The 16,154-nt window shown below is 39.3% G+C and overlaps 1 protein-coding gene and 1 long non-coding RNA gene across 2 annotated transcripts in view; both read right to left on the bottom strand.

The window, feature by feature from the left end:
• Positions 1 to 3,091: 3,091 nt before the first annotated feature.
• The window catches only part of LOC134802885 (uncharacterized), an 84,482-nt gene continuing 71,419 nt past the window's right edge, over positions 3,092 to 16,154 (bottom strand). The window contains exon 2 of the long non-coding RNA XR_010145889.1: positions 3,092 to 3,213. This is a non-coding gene — a long non-coding RNA (uncharacterized LOC134802885). The remainder of the gene's footprint in view (positions 3,214 to 16,154) is intronic.
• The window catches only part of LOC134802760 (pyruvate dehydrogenase (acetyl-transferring) kinase, mitochondrial), a 53,594-nt gene continuing 42,617 nt past the window's right edge, over positions 5,178 to 16,154 (bottom strand). Inside the window, exons 6-9 of the mRNA XM_063775455.1 lie at positions 15,962 to 16,128; positions 11,898 to 12,012; positions 10,311 to 10,420; positions 5,178 to 8,843 (exon numbers count right to left, since the gene is read on the bottom strand). Of these exons, the coding sequence (XP_063631525.1) occupies positions 8,676 to 8,843; positions 10,311 to 10,420; positions 11,898 to 12,012; positions 15,962 to 16,128 (560 nt within the window). The 3' untranslated portion in view covers positions 5,178 to 8,675. The remainder of the gene's footprint in view (positions 8,844 to 10,310; positions 10,421 to 11,897; positions 12,013 to 15,961; positions 16,129 to 16,154) is intronic.

Below are 16,154 nucleotides of genomic sequence, written 5' to 3' on the forward strand. Positions count from 1 at the left end.
TGGTCTCGGAGAAAGATTCCGCGATTAAATCCCATTTATGTTATAATTAGCTAATGATCATGCATAATATGCAGTGTTATGAATAACGCTTATTTTTAGGCTTAAAGACTCGAGCCCTCAAGACCAGTACCGTCTTTACCATAAGGGCACACGGGGCCCGTGCCCAGGGCCCCCATCCTCAGGGGGGCCCGAAGGACAGACAGTAACAGTATATTTGACTACCCATAATAAATAGAAGATAGTAGAAAAATGTTAGATTAATTCGCTTTCTTTACTTTCCAAAAGGGCCCCAAATTCTTGTGCCCAAGGGCCCCAGCGTAGTTTAAGACGGCCCTGCTCAAGACTCGTAAGTCTTGAAGACGACTATATTTGAAAATTGTATTTATATATTTTACGCGTATGGATGTAAGAAATCGTCATTGCCGCCTTTGAGGCGTTTTTCTATTAAGGTTCGAATATTTAAGCCTCGAAATGAGCGTTATTCACAACACTAATAATATGGGACCAAGTAAGTCTACGATTATAAATATATGATTGTAAATACTTTTTTTTAATAAGGAAAATTTCGTGAGTGACTCTGTTTAGTATATTAATACGGGTTACTCACGTGTCCTAAGTCTAAGCTCGAAATGACAATCGGTCGCGGAGAGCTACTATGATATGTTTAAGTTGTTGTCGATAAGTTCTCATTAAATAACACACACTGGAGAGAACACATATTCTTGCGATATATGCAAAGTTTTCGGATTCAAGCAATTGTATCCGAAAACTTTGCATATATCGTTTCTCGCCCGTATGGATTTGTCCATGTTTAAGTTGTTGTCGATAAGTTCTCATTAAATAACACACTGGAGAGAATACATATTCTTGCGATATATGCAAAGCAAACCGTAAACTTTGCATATATCTTTTCTCGCCTGTATGGACAAATCCATACGGGCGAGTAACCTTTTGTTGCAATAGATGTACAGATGTAGTGTTTAATTATTTTCCATCGTATTTTCACGGAAACGTACGAACGTGTCTTGCTATTGCAGTCAGTCTCGGTACAAAAAGTACTGAGGTTGACTGAAGTAGCATCAGTGGGGAGACACTCCTGACTTCGGTCGAACTCGGCTCCGTTCGCCTCGGCATTGCTCCGAGCAATTATTAGGGTTGGCACCACTTGACTTCCTTGTGCGTGCACGACCACAGATAAGATAATCACTTGAATTTCACCTAAATAGCCGAAAGGGATAGTGCTATATATTAGAAAGGGATAGCATGATTCGACCCTGAATCGCTGTCAAACTTCGGGTTTGTAGGAAGTGTCCTTTCTGTACGGTAGTACTATTATTTATTCTGTGGTAGCATGACAAATACGAACGTTTCCGAGAAAATACGATGGAAAACATTTATGCACTACATCTGTAACAAGTTTTCGAACACGAATTCTTTAAACAATCACATATTAAGTAATCTTGATGTAAAACCATATGCGTGTGAAATATGTCAAAAACGGCTTACGCGATTGATTGATACATTGTATAATAGTATAGTAATGTACCATCTAGCGATGTGCCGTTCTTGAAATTTTCCCAAGAACAGAGAAATCTATCGGAAACGTTCTCGCAAATGTTCTCTGAGAGTTTTACCCTTTCGTCGCAAAAGCGATGAATTCGTTTGTTTAATCAGTAACCACTTAGTGTAGGAGATAAGACAAATACCATGAAAGCTTAAAAGCGAACAAGTTAATTGAAGGTATAAACTTAACAAAAGTAAATGTCATTCGATTCAAAAAAATATAACATTGTTCATAACTTATTTATGCTAATAAGAGAACCTTCTCGAGAAAGTTGGAGATTTTCCGGAAATCTCTTCGGAAAGGAATAGGGAATATTAGGCAAAGCTCTGCGTAGGTGGCACCTTTGTGGCACATACAGTAAACAAACCACATTGACACATCACACGTCACGTCAATCACATCGCCTACCGCGAAACAAGAAAATCGAAATTTCGTTATCTAATCTCTCTATCACTCTTGCATATTCGAGCGATAAAGAGGCAGATAACTAAATTTCGATTTTCGCGTTTACCGGTAGGCCCTTGTTAACAAACCGCCTTGATGCATCAATGTCATATTTTAATGTCTGTGAAAACTTGTCAAAAAACAGTTTGACGCACAGTATATATAAGTTAGTCTATGAATTTACTGAGTCGGTAGTGCTGCACTCTGGCGGCAGAACATTGCAGTAATATCCCCTATTCTCAGAAACGAGAACGTTCTCATCGGCACATCGCTAAACCATCCCCCACACTGGTAACTGTCCATCTGTAAACCTTATTACAAAAGGCAATAAGGTCCACATGGACATAAGAGTGTTGCTGATTGTACATAAGACTTTAGGGCTCATTTAGACGGTGGGAGAACTCGCATGCGAGTTTCATAGCATTGCGGTTTTTGATCGGTCGGTTGAATTAGACGTAACCAACCTCGGAGTAATTAACAATGGAGCCGCCATTAACAGGCGTTCCCCTCTGTCGAAAAAAGGCGGCCAATGGTCAACCACATGTCAACCATATGTATGGACTGACGTTTATCTGACATGACGTACCTATACATTTGATGTGCCCCTCCCCCGCAAAAAACGGCAGACTATTTTGTACCGACAATTTTAGACATGGCGTCTCCGTTGGTTATATCCTCTAAGTAACCAACAGTCTGCAATGTAACTCAAATCGCATGCGAGTTCGCGCGCCGTCTAAGCGTCGGTTGCACCAAACTGTTCGTATCGTTAAAGAGCGAACTCTTTAACGATACGAATTTTTATGTATGGAAAGTTTCATAGTAAAGCGCCGGGGCGCGCCGGCTAACGTTGATCGGTCTGTCAAATGTGGTTGGTGCAACTGGCCCTAAGTGTCAGTTGCATTAAACCGTATGTCACCGTTAAAGCGTTCGCTAAATTTATTTGTACGGGAAATTTCATACTTTACTGCTGTTTGACGTTAATCAGTCTGTTAAATATGGTTGGTGCAACTGGGCCTAAATCAGCCCTTATGCTTTTTAAATTGAGAAAGGATTAAACATAAGAAACGAAATAAAACAAATAAGTATAAAAAGTGTCACATTTATTTCATTACAAAATTCTCATACTTTACAACGAATCATGATCTTTATTCAAACCAAAATAAACATAACGCTATACATCGAAAATGGGAAAAACTAATTTTCTGCTCGCGTTTAAAAGTTTATAAGAGTTATGCTTATAAATATAAACCAGTGGTTCTCAACCTATGCATTTCATTTTTCTATAAAGAAAAGTAGGTAATTAATATTAATTAATTTTCTTGTCTCCTCTACCCAAAGGTTGTCTGGAAGAGATCGCTTTTAAGCTCTCTTCTTCCTCTATTCAATAGTCTTCGTTTATGGGCATTTTCATTTCAACGTGTACTTTAAAGCGCGACTTAAGTCGTGTTTCAGTAACTTCTAAACGTTACATTCCTGACAAAATGTATGGGATTTGACATTGACCGTCAGTTTTGTAACGATTGCTAACCGGCCGTTAAAGGTGCACAGTTAAGTGAAAACGCCCTTCAACGCGATCCAGCCGGCCTAGCCAAGGTGGCAATCGCTAGGACAACGAAACGCTTTGTGTCTCTCTATCACTCTTCCATATAATAGTGACAGTTGCGTTTCGTTCGCAACGGAGCGTAAGCGATTGGCATGTTGGCTACGTGGCCCGTTACTTAATTAATAAAGTAGACGCATAGTTGTTTTAAATTGTATTACTAGTTTTCCGATGAGCATCCAAACGCGTTTTGTTTTATGGTCTATTTTGGTTTGTACAGCTATGCATTCTCTGCTACTTCATCGATTGCCAATACTTGTGCGAGCGAAATAACAATATTATGTACAATAAAATACACAAATGTACATGTACAAAGTGACGATCTTTACAAAACCGGTTATGTTTCCATATTAACCGGTATCAATATTTTGACCGGTTAATATGAAATGACTAATGATATATTAACTTTTTGATCACAGAACATTCTAAAATTCTTTTTATTAAATACCTAAATACATTTGTTTTTTTTTATGTACATTTGTATTGCCAGTTAGCTCGGACAAATCGACAAAAACATGTATTTACCAGTTTATGTACTTTACGTAGTCCTGCTATAAATATAAAACGTAAGGTAACTACAAAATTACTCTTAAAGTCAATAATAGGTTTACAACAGATTGAGACTATTTGGCAAAGTTTTTAGAGTCAGACCAAGATAAATTTGCATTACATACGCAATGATAAAGTGTGGGAATGTCATCATTAATTTCTATGAAAATATGACGACTATAAAGACACCCCTCATTTTGTTCTGTTCAAGTCGGTGCAAAGTTACATTAGACGAACTCAAGCATTTAAATTTTCATGTCAACAAGTGTATCTATCACCAGTTTCTTAACAATATGGGTTTTTGTTTCAACACTATTAGAATAGAATAGAATAGAAAGTAATTTATTCGATAAAGCACACATACACAGGACAAAAATATGAAAAACAATGAAAAAGAATAGGATAACAACAACAATGCAATGACAGCAGACAGAAATTATATACACACAGACTGAAAAATAAATTACACTTGAGTCCAGCAATGTGTGCAGTAAGGAAAAGGCTTTGACTCAGCATATTGTCGCAATTTGCAAGCGAGGCAAAATTGCAACGCTGTTTATTCTGCCAAGGCCTGAGGGAGTGACTTATTATATTACATTAGTTTTGACAAACATGATATTTTCTAATACATATCTATTTAGATTAATGGTACAGTTTTTTGATATGGCTAAAGGCAATTCTAGAGTTAGACCAAGAAAAGTCTGCAGCGATTTTGATAGCCCACGCAGTGCAAGTGTTATTTATACGTCATAATTTCATAGAAGGTTGACGTTTAAAATTACATTTGCACTGCGTGGGCTATCAAAATCGCTGCAGACTTTTCTCGGTCTGACTCTATAACTTTAGTACCCACAGATGTAGTGCATAATTATTTTCCATCGTATTTTCACGGAAACGTACGAACGTGTCTTGCTATTTCAGTTAGTCTCAGCACATAAAATACTGAGGATGACTGAAGTAGCATGACAAATACGAACGTTTCCGAGAAAATACGATCGAAACAATTATGCACTACGTGAATTTTTCGAAATTAAATTTATGCATCTACTTAATGTATAAGGTAAGGTATCAATATACCTATAAATAATCAACATTTATACTTTGCCATAAAGTAAATAAAGTACAAAATGCTTCGTAACTTTTCTAAAAGTGTCACCATGGAATTTATCTAATCATCTACCAATTTATTGATATATTTTTCTTAAAATTAATTATGTAATAGAGTAAATTTCATACATTTGGTTCCTACCTATTGAGGTGTTTCATAGTGTTGACTTGTTGAGCTTGAAAAGTACAAAAATATTTATACCAATGACAATTATTTAAAGGATTATAGCAATTAACCTTTTGAACGCCACAGACGGCAATTGACGTCAACGCAATATCGTGACAACGACGCTAAAGACGGCATTTGACGTCGATCGTTTTTTGATGAAAATCTACTGAAAAATACCCCACTTTTGGGTTGGCATTATTTATTCACAAAACTAAATTTTACCCTCGTGGCGTCAGTGGCACGGGAAATGGATGCTCCGTTTGGCGTTCAAAAGGTTAAATAAATAGCGATACAGAACATATATTAATAATTTAAAAATTATAATAAATAAGGAATAAATTAATTTATCTTCTCAGAATAGACGAATATCACAATTTCTTTCATGTTGATCGATAAATTTTATACGATATTTTTAGATTTTTAATATTACATTATCTCTACCGTCTATCGTAGCTACGTCTCTTCCTTTTATAAGGTACATCTATGTCAGAATATATAGTCAGTGACAACGCTGTATCTAGTTAGAAGTTAGTATCCCAATGGGGTTGGCCGGTGGAAGTTTTTAGCAGATGGCGCCATCATAGCTTGCCCCGTCAATCCCTAGAATTGTGTCAAATTTTTGTTTTTTTAATACCCTGGATGCCAGCTCTTTAAGCCAAATCTCATAGAAAAAGGGGCAAGCTACGATGGCGCCATCTAGGCAAACCTTTGACAGTTGCCAACCCCATACCCTGTCACCCTATATAGCCTGTAAGGCGGACACCACACTGATGTGGTAACCGCATAGGGCCCACACTAGCGTCTCCCAACGTCGGCGTCTAGTCAACTCTATGGCTGCTGCTCGAGTTGCTCGACGCAGCGTTGGCGCAACTGCGCACAGACGCCATTTTCCATAGACGCCGACGCTGAAGACGCTAGTATCTTCCTAAGACCCCAAGCTCCCAATAGTACATGTACTACATATTCAGTTCAAGGAAATTTAAATCATATTCACACAACAGAGTCGCTTTTGCTTTGTTTCATTCAATTTTAGAACAACGCATAATCAACTCTATTTCCTACTTTATAGGTTCAAATTTCTGTGGCAAATTTTGCATGTCTGGGCCTTAGGGTATGGTCCATAAGAAGACACTACAACACTATGAAACACCTCACACTATAAACACTCAGTCCATGTTTGGCCATTCTACTAGATAATACACATCCTTAACCGAATATCACATTTAAAAAAAACGAACGAACTCTTGGGCCCTTTATTTCAATACAAAATTGAGTATTTTCGAAATTTTACAACGTGATCGTGATTAAAAATAATTATCTTTACACACGGTCGTACGTACGTCATAGTGATTTAATACATAAACATTTATACAAAATGTACATCTATGTAAACCATCAATAATGATTTTTTATGTATATTTTTTGACTTGAACAAAAATAATTGAAAAAGGTTTGAATGTAAATTGTAACGGGATTTGTGTCAACAAATCAATTTTGTAACATATTATTGCTATTTTAATTTTATGTGTGAACCTAACAAAGTATATAGAGTAACTTCCGGGCCCAGAAATTCGACATAAATAAAATCTTTTACATACAATAGCGATCGATCATCTAAAACGGTCTAAAACAACAATTAGGTCCACGTCACTCATGAGGATTTAAAAATAAGGGCTATGAAGCCTAATTTTCTATGAACCCTTATCTTAAATGGGTTCTTTTCTAATAACCTATTCAGAGCTCGGAAACCGTTTTTTTTTTCAAACCGGTTTCGTTCATTCACCCGGGAACGAAAAGGATTTCTTTTCCGTTTGCGGTTGCCGGTTAAAGAACTGTTCTATTCAGATACCGGTTTATGCCAAATTCGTTCTTCTTTCGTTTTCGTGGAACTAAATTAACCGGTTAAATTGACAATATCGAAAGCAAGATAGAACGAGTAAATAATGCTATCTCTTTCACGTATGAAGACGAGTTTAACCGAGTGTCTCCGAGAACCGAGAATAACCGGTGTTAATATAATTCTACGCGAACAATAAAATTTCGTTCACTCTTCTTACCGGTAAGAAGAAAGAACGAAATTTATTAATTTGCGTTCAAAAATTAACCGGTTTTTAATGGACGTAATAATATAACGGTTTTGAAACGATATTAACTGGTATTTCAATACTGGCTCCAAGCCCTGAACCTATTTGATACAGGACTTTTATCTGTCCATAGGGACAAGTTTTATTCTACTTATACAGTACTCGAAAATGGATATTTGTTTTACAAAGGGCCAAATTGTTGTTTAGTGCCTCTCCGCTGTCTTGCGTTCTTGTCGTGCAACCGGAGCTGGTGAACAGACTGTGCCAGTGTTATTTTAAACGCCAAACTTCTATGAAATTATGACGTTTAATATAACACTTGCCGTCTGCGCTATCAAAATCACTGCAGAGTCAGCTTGGTCTGATTCTATGGCCCGGACGCGTGCAACGGAGTCAACTTGCGATGGTACCCGCTCCGTGCACCCACGCAAGACAGCGAAGGCACTTAATTCGTCGTGCTAATATTGATACCCGAGCAAGCAAAAGATTCCAAAATTGCACCACGAGTGTAGCGAGCGGTTCGAAAAGTGGAATCTTGAGCGCCGCCATGTGCTAGGTTGAAGATCGATCGTAATCCACACAAGTACATAAGATCCGATGGTCGGTATTTAAATACATCACCCCTATATACCCCTTGTTTTTAGGATTAGAATTTTTATAACCTCAAAAGTAATTTTATCTTCCGAAATGCTAGGGTTCCTATGATATCTAATATTGCGGTACAATAATATGTACAGATGTAGTGCATAATTATTTTTCATCCTATTTTCACGGAAACTTACGAACGAGTCTTGCTATTTCAGGCAGTCTCGGTATTAAAAGTACTGACATTGACTGAAGTAGCATGACAAATACGAACATTTCCGCACTACATCTGCAAACGACACGACTACGAAAGACCTAAGCCCTCCTACTTGTATACGTACAACACAGCCGGTCAACTCTACTGCCGTGAATGTGACAGAGTTTTGGCCTGGCCAGCCACATAGGAGCTCATAAGAGGAAAAACCCTTGATTGCTGAGGTCGCCGTCATCGAAATCGATGTGGAGGACTATATATAATTCAGTGCATAGTTACTCAGATTTAATAAAGGACAAAAAGTAAAACTTTTGAGGTTATAAAATTACTAACCAAAAACCGGGATATAGTACGCGACATTACGCCACACTGTGCGACAGAGGGGATACTTTCTCGCGGCTGCCTTTAGCCGTGCCGGCGGTCTGCAGGCTGCCGGACCAGTCTGCAAGCTGCGCGGAGGGCCGGTAGAACTTCGTCGAGGTCTTGTTGAAGATCGGGAGGAGCTCGTTAGCCTCGTTAGAGAGCGCCTGGAAGTAAAAATATGAATAAAGGACACGATCTATTGATTCGGTTAAGTTATGTTATGTTCTAATGTATGGGGCAGGGCTCGGAACCGGTTTAAAAAAACCCAAAATAGCCCAATATTTTTAATTATTTTATGCTCTTTACGTAGGACTGAATCATATATTTAGGTAACAATTTCGGATTATAGATTGTCCCATTAAAAATGAAATAATAAACCAAAGAACGAAAAAGGAACGTAATAATACCGGTATTTCTTTATATGAAGAAAAAACCGGTTCCGAGCCTTGGTATGGGAAAGAAAAACAAAATAAACCATCAACCGGGACATATTTCATACTGAAAGGGGGGGTTGCGTCAGGAGGAGGGGAGGGGACGCTAGTGTACGTAAAGCACCATACCCAAAGGTATCATACTACATTCATTTCATGCTGTATTTAATTTCTTTTTCAAAAAACAATATTTGACCGAATCATGTGAACACAATGGACTAGCACGGTTCTTAGAGCCACCCTATACTAGCGTGTCCCGAGCGTCGCGTCTAGTCAACTCTGTGGCTGCTGCTCGACGCAACGTTGGCGCATCTGCGCAGCGTCGCCATTTTCTATAGCGCTGACTAGACGGCGACGCTCAAAGGACGCCTAGTGTGGGGTGGCCTTTAGACTGGAATTTTATTAAGCGTGTACAAAAACTTAGGGTTTCGCCACGGCTCGGCCACGAAACACGGAGCGAGCGTTCTGTAGCCCTTGGCCGGGCAAGATCACAAAAACGTCAAGGATTGGCAAAAAAATTGTCAGTAACAACTTTAGAGCATTTAGTAACTGGAGACGTCATGGCTGTCATTTTGTATACGAACTTGTCTGCCGATTTTTGCGGGGGAGGGGACGTCAAATGTATTGCTCTTTTTACATGATTTGTAGGTAACGTACAAATAGCCATGTCAGTCCATACAAGAGTTTGCACAATTGTGCAAGTTTTTCGGAAGAGGGGTAAGCTCTTAAAGGCGACTCCAGTTATTAAATGCTCTAAGGTAACAATTAACATACTCGTAATAAGAGAACTGCAATTATCCCTCTTTTTGGTATTGTACTTAACCAGCACAAGATAAAGACAGAATTATGCTAAGAAACGACTTTTGCCACAAGGCTCGGAACCGGTTTTATCTTCATACAAGAAATACCGGTATTATTACGTTCTGTTTCGTTCTTTGGTTTATTTAATGGGACAATCTAATAATACGAAGTTGTTACCTAAATACATGATTCAGTCCTACGTGAAGAGCATAAATTAATTAAAAATATTGGGCTATTTCTGGTTTAAAAAACCGGTTCCGAGCCCCATTTTGCCAATCTATAGAGAGAAATACAAGATAAAATTAAAAAAGAAAACATTATAAAGACGGAAATTCAAAACACACGTTACATCCTCCTATTAACATTTACAACTAGAACCTATAGTGTTAAAAAATGTACCTTCAGATAGATGACGGCGTCCGTGCCGTATCCCTCACACGACATGAGCGTCAGGTCCCCGTGAAAATACCGCGCGTACAGCCGCGATATAGGCAGCCCGTATCCGTAACCTGTGACATAAATACATTTTATTACATAAGGTAAACGTACTAGTGCTCGACATGCTACAGTGAAATTATTCTAACATCACAAATTTGACACATGGCATTTGATGTTTTAAGTGATGTGTCTATAAGACAACATAATATGTCAAATCCAGCAATCGGATCGATTACAGTTACGATTTGTGAAATCGAATACCTTATTTTTGTATTTTCTGTAGGTTATAAATATATCGATTTTATCGAATATGTTACCCGAATCGAAAAAAAATATTTGGCCACAACTAGGGAATGCAATCTCGATCTCTCAATTTCAAGATCTCGCGAGATCTCGCACGAATTTTCGAGATTCAATCTCGTTGACAGGAAATCTCGATTTTAGCAATCTCGGTCAAGATCTTGATTAATATTTTCGAGATCTCGAACGAGATTGAAAGATTTTTCCGTGTGAATTACTTTGTTCGGGGTAATCTTTTTGACCTTAGGTTCATGTTGTTCAGGCAGTGCTATTGTGTGCGGCCGGCTTTAACTGCGTAAGCGAACAAAAGTCACAATTATTTATGATTTTTGCTCGCTTACCCTATTTTTTTTTTAAGTTGCTGAGTGCTTGTCAAACATATCAACTAAGCATGTTACTGCCTCTGCTTACAATTTTGTAAAATTAAAAATAATTATAACCACTTTTTATTATTACATGCAAATTCGAGCTTCAAAACATATTTGTTATTTTTTTTAATCAAAGTAGTTTTTTTTAATGTTGATTAATTTGTTATTTTTATCTTCAAAACGCACACTCTAAATAAGTAGTAGGTATAGGTATACGGAATTCTTAAAGATTTTTGCTCAAAATAACACATTTTTAATTACTTTGGTAAATCTCGATCTCGTCGAGATTAATCTCGATCTCGAAAGTGAGACGGTCGAGATCTCGAAAGTCCCTATCTCGATTTAGATTTTTCGTGCGAGATCTCGAATCGCCAATCTTGGTGCGAGATTGCATTCCCTAGCCACAACGCTGGTTTAAAAAAAAAAGACACTTAGGACGCAAACGTTTGTGCAGTGATTTATTATTGTTAAATACTTCAGATATACGATGAGAAAAAAATAACTATAAGCATACTTAATTATATTCAAAAAGTGAGAGTAGTTTAAGTGGTAACGAAAGACATATTATAATTGCGTGGTTTTGTTTTTAATTATGTGAATGGATCATACATATTTACATTATATGGGTTCTGTCATGTGTCAAATATGTGATTAGAATAATTTCACTATAATGCCCAATAGATGACACCTTGCTGTCACCTCTATTGACGATGTCTTAAGTTTCAAGATGACATGTACTGGGACCGCGTCAAGCACCAGTACGTTTACCTTATGTTTCGAAAATTATAGTTCGTTTTAATTTTAAAATTATAGTAACTAGAAAAAATAGTAAAAAAGGGGTGGCCCTAAGTGGATTTAGCAATCCAAAGATTAAACTCACCGGCCAGCGGTACGGTATGCGAGTCCGACTTCGAAGGCTGTGGCGCTGTACTGTACATGTACTTGAACAGGAGATCCGATACGCTGCGGGGTATGCCACCGCCGAGGTCAGACATCTGAAATTAAAAACAGCGTTAAAAAAAAATTTACATTTATTTGAACAATTTTCTGAGATCTCCTTTCTTAAATCGCTATAGGGCCCGTTTGGACCGTACGCGTTGGAGGGTCTGCCATCTTGTGGCCCGAAATTCAGGCCACAATTTCCGAATCAGGCCCTGAATCGGAAACATAATTTACATTGCCAAAGCAAGTGCTACCATCTACCGTTCTCGTACGTTTCCTTGTGCATAGTACGTTCTGCCATCTTGAGGGCTACATCGGAAGCATAAACTTCACATTTACGCCTCGCGCCAAAAATCTGATGGCTCCTATGCTGCCCCCTATAGTTCATGCAAGCTCCTTTTAAGTGGCCTTTAAATCCTGTTAATTTGAGGGGTTCCTACGGTTAAGGTAGGGACCTTAACATCTTTAGAAGGTTCTAGTTTTCGAATAAGAAGCAATATTGGTTTTTAGCCGCTCTAGCCGCCCAGACATCTAAAATAGCCAACATAAATGTAATGATGGTTTGTCAAAATAAAGATTCAAATTAGAATGGAACGGGAGACCATTTTATAGGCCTCTAGGCGGCTGGAGGATAGCGCAATTTCGAAGGATAACTAACCTTAACAGAAATATCTTCTTTCCCAGGAACAATTTTGACAGTGGTAGGCTCTCCATAGTGGCCCACATAGCTTCAATACAACTGTGATGATGATGATGACTAACCTTCATAATAACATCTTTCTTCTGAGTGGCGAGTTTGCAAAATGACGCCGATGTGGTTTGTTTTCTAACGAGGAGGAAGGCGTATGGGCAGGGGTGCGAAACTCCTCCCTTCGGGCAAACTCGGTTCCGTTCGGCTCAGCATTGCTCCGAGCAATTATTAAGGTTGACACAACTTGACGTCCCTTTGTGTGCACGACCAACAGATAAGATAATGGCTTGGATTTTGACAACCCTAAATAGCCATGTAGTGAACCTCTTTCTTATAACATTTATTATTTTTCTATCCTATATGCCTAATTCATATTGTCATTCTCATACGTCATGTTTTGCTAATTAAAACCTACAGATTAGGTTTTGCCTATTATTTCAATTTAATTAGCAAACAAAACGACTAATTACGAATGGATAAGTATTTACGCCCTGAGCGCTTTGAAGGAGACCCATCGCAAAGCACCGCGGCCGCAGAATGGGAACATTGGAAGAAGACCTTCAACAACTTCCTCGCGGTGCAAGTTCTCTCTTCCGATCAGGTCAAGCTAAATATTTTAATCAATCATCTGTCTCCAAATGTCTATAACTACATAAGCGAGTGTCAAACTTACGAACAAGCAATACGCGTACTAGACGGGATTTACGTAAAACCTAAGAACATCCTTTACGCGCGTCATGCTCTCGCTACACGAAAGCAAAACAGTGAAGAGACAATCGACACATATATTCAAGCTCTGAAACAATTATCTAAAGACTGTGACTTCACTGCCGTCGATGGCAATACAAACCGGAACGACAATATCCGTGATGCCTTCATAGCAGGAATCTCTTCAACAAAAATAAGAGAAATAGCTTCCCGATGAGAAAGATTTTACTGCGTTCGAAGCTGCCGGAAATCTTTACCAATTCCGCCGCATCCCTTTTGGTGTTACCAATGGAGTTTCTAGCTTCCAAAGAACCATAGATTGGCTTATTTGGACAGAAAATCTGGCAGGCACATTTGCCTATCTCGATATAACAATATGTGGCAAGTCACCTGAAGAGCATGATACGAACTTGCAAAACTTTGACAGCTGCTAAAAAGTATGGCCTGACTCTCAATGAATCCAAATCTATTTTTAAACAATCTTCCATTAATATACTTGGCTATACGATCGCTAATAATGTTATCAAACCTGACAGTGCCAGATTAGAGCCTCTTTTAAACTTACCTCCTCCTCATGACTTGCCCAGTATGCGCAGAGCCCTGGGCATGTTCGCACACTATTCAAAGTGGATACCAAACTTCTCTGAAAAAGTACACGAGCTAGCGAAAACAAAGACATTTCCACTAACCAATACAATGATTAAAGATTTTGGAGATCTTAAGAACTACATAGTAAAATCGTGTGTTCACGCCATTGACGACAACGTTCCATTTACGGTTGAGACAGATGCATCGGAGCACTCGATTGCAGCGACGCTTTCACAGGCTGGCAGGCCTGTAGCATTCTATTCGAGAACACTCAATCAAAGTGAACAGAACCATTCGGCGATTGAGAAAGAAGCTTATGCGATCGTTGAATCCTTAAAGAAATGGCGGCATTTTCTCATCGGGAAGCTATTTCTGCTCATCACTGATCAGCGTTCTGTTTCCTTTATGTTTGACAAAAAACATACCAGTAAAATCAAAAATGAGAAAATTCAGCGCTGGCGCCTGGAGCTGTCTCCATACAAATATGATATAGTGTACAGACCCGGCACGCAGAACCATGTAGCGGATGCCCTCTCCCGTGTCTGCGCCATCGTCGATACACCTGCGAAGCTGCAGTCTCTACATGAAGCTCTCTGTCACCCCGGAGTGACAAGAATGGCACATTGGGTTCGTTCCAAAAACTTGGCATATTCCATTGAAGAAATAAGGAACATGACGAACCAATGTCGCATCTGCTCAGAAGTTAAGCCTAGATTCTCTAAAGCAGATCCACAAAATAGACTAATAAAAGCTGTAGCGCCATTTGAAAGACTGAGCATGGATTTTAAAGGGCCGGTACCGTCTAGATCAAGTAACAAATACATTTTAACAGTGATCGATGAGTATTCCCGATTTCCGTTTGCCTTTCCATGCTCCGACATAAGCGCCAAAACTGTTATCAAACATTTAGACAGCATTTTTAGTATGTTTGGCATGCCTGCCTACGTACACTCCGATCGTGGGACATCGTTCTTGTCGGATGAGGTGAAGGACTATTTTAACTCCAGAGGAGTAGCAACAAGTCGTACGACGCCATACAATCCTCGAGGAAATGGCCAAGTCGAGAAACTGAATGGAACCCTGTGGAAATCTATTCAGCTAGCGCTCAAGTCTAGAAACCTACCAATAGAATGTTGGGAGGATGTCCTTCCGCAAGCGTTGCACTCAATACGTTCCCTGCTATGCACAACTACGAACTGCACGCCACATGAGAGGATGTTCCGCCATCCGTGAAAATCACCAAATGGAGAATCAATTCCGACATGGCTAACTAGCTCAAACAAGGTCCTTATGCGACGATTTAATCGAAAATCGAAGTACCAACCGTTAGTAGAAGAAGTGGAGGTAATAGAAACCAATCCCACGTATTCATACGTACGGACTGAGGATGGACGAGAGACGACTGTGTCCAACCGTCACCTAGCTCCTCTCGGGTGCTGTGAACGGAATATCCCTGGGGATAACGAGTATGTAGATAACGACCCCGAAAGAGCACAGTCACCGCCACCTTCATGTTCGCCACCGAATACGCCGAATTCATCACCGACTCACTCAGGCCAAGATTCGCCGTTCGCCACTCCGCTGTCGCAATCGCCATCCGAAACTCTGCAAGAAGTGCCAGAGCCACTGAGCCCTGATGGCAATGAACCCGCAGGTGCAGAGCAACCCCGGAGGTCTGGCAGAATCCGGAATTCGCCGAAGTATTTATCCGACTATATCTGGCCCGGGTGAATGTAGTGAACCTCTTTCTTATAACATTTATTATTTTTCTATCCTATATGCCTAATTCATATTGTCATTCTCATACGTCATGTTTTGCTAATTAAAACCTACAGATTAGGTTTTGCCTATTATTTCAAGCCAAAAGGGATGGTGCCATCTATTAGAAAGGAACAGCATGATTCGTCCCTGAATCTCAATCAAACTTCGGTTTTGTACGAAGTTTCCTTTCTGTACGGTAGTGCTACTATTTACTCTGTGGTATGCGTCGATTTCAAAAGTTTGGAGGTACTAACCTTAACAGAAACATCTTCTTTCCCCGGCACAATATTGACAGTTATAGGCGGCGGGCAGCTCTCATGGCTCTCCATGGTGGCCCTCATGGCATTCTTGAATAGCTCGAAGAGCATGTGGTAGAGATGGGAGGGAACGTACACCACGGGCATGGGGCGCTCGCTGGGGACTGCAACAAAATGTGGTTTAAATTTG

This window comes from Cydia splendana, chromosome 25, assembly GCF_910591565.1.
Source record: "Cydia splendana chromosome 25, ilCydSple1.2, whole genome shotgun sequence".
Taxonomy (NCBI): Eukaryota; Metazoa; Arthropoda; class Insecta; order Lepidoptera; family Tortricidae; genus Cydia; species Cydia splendana.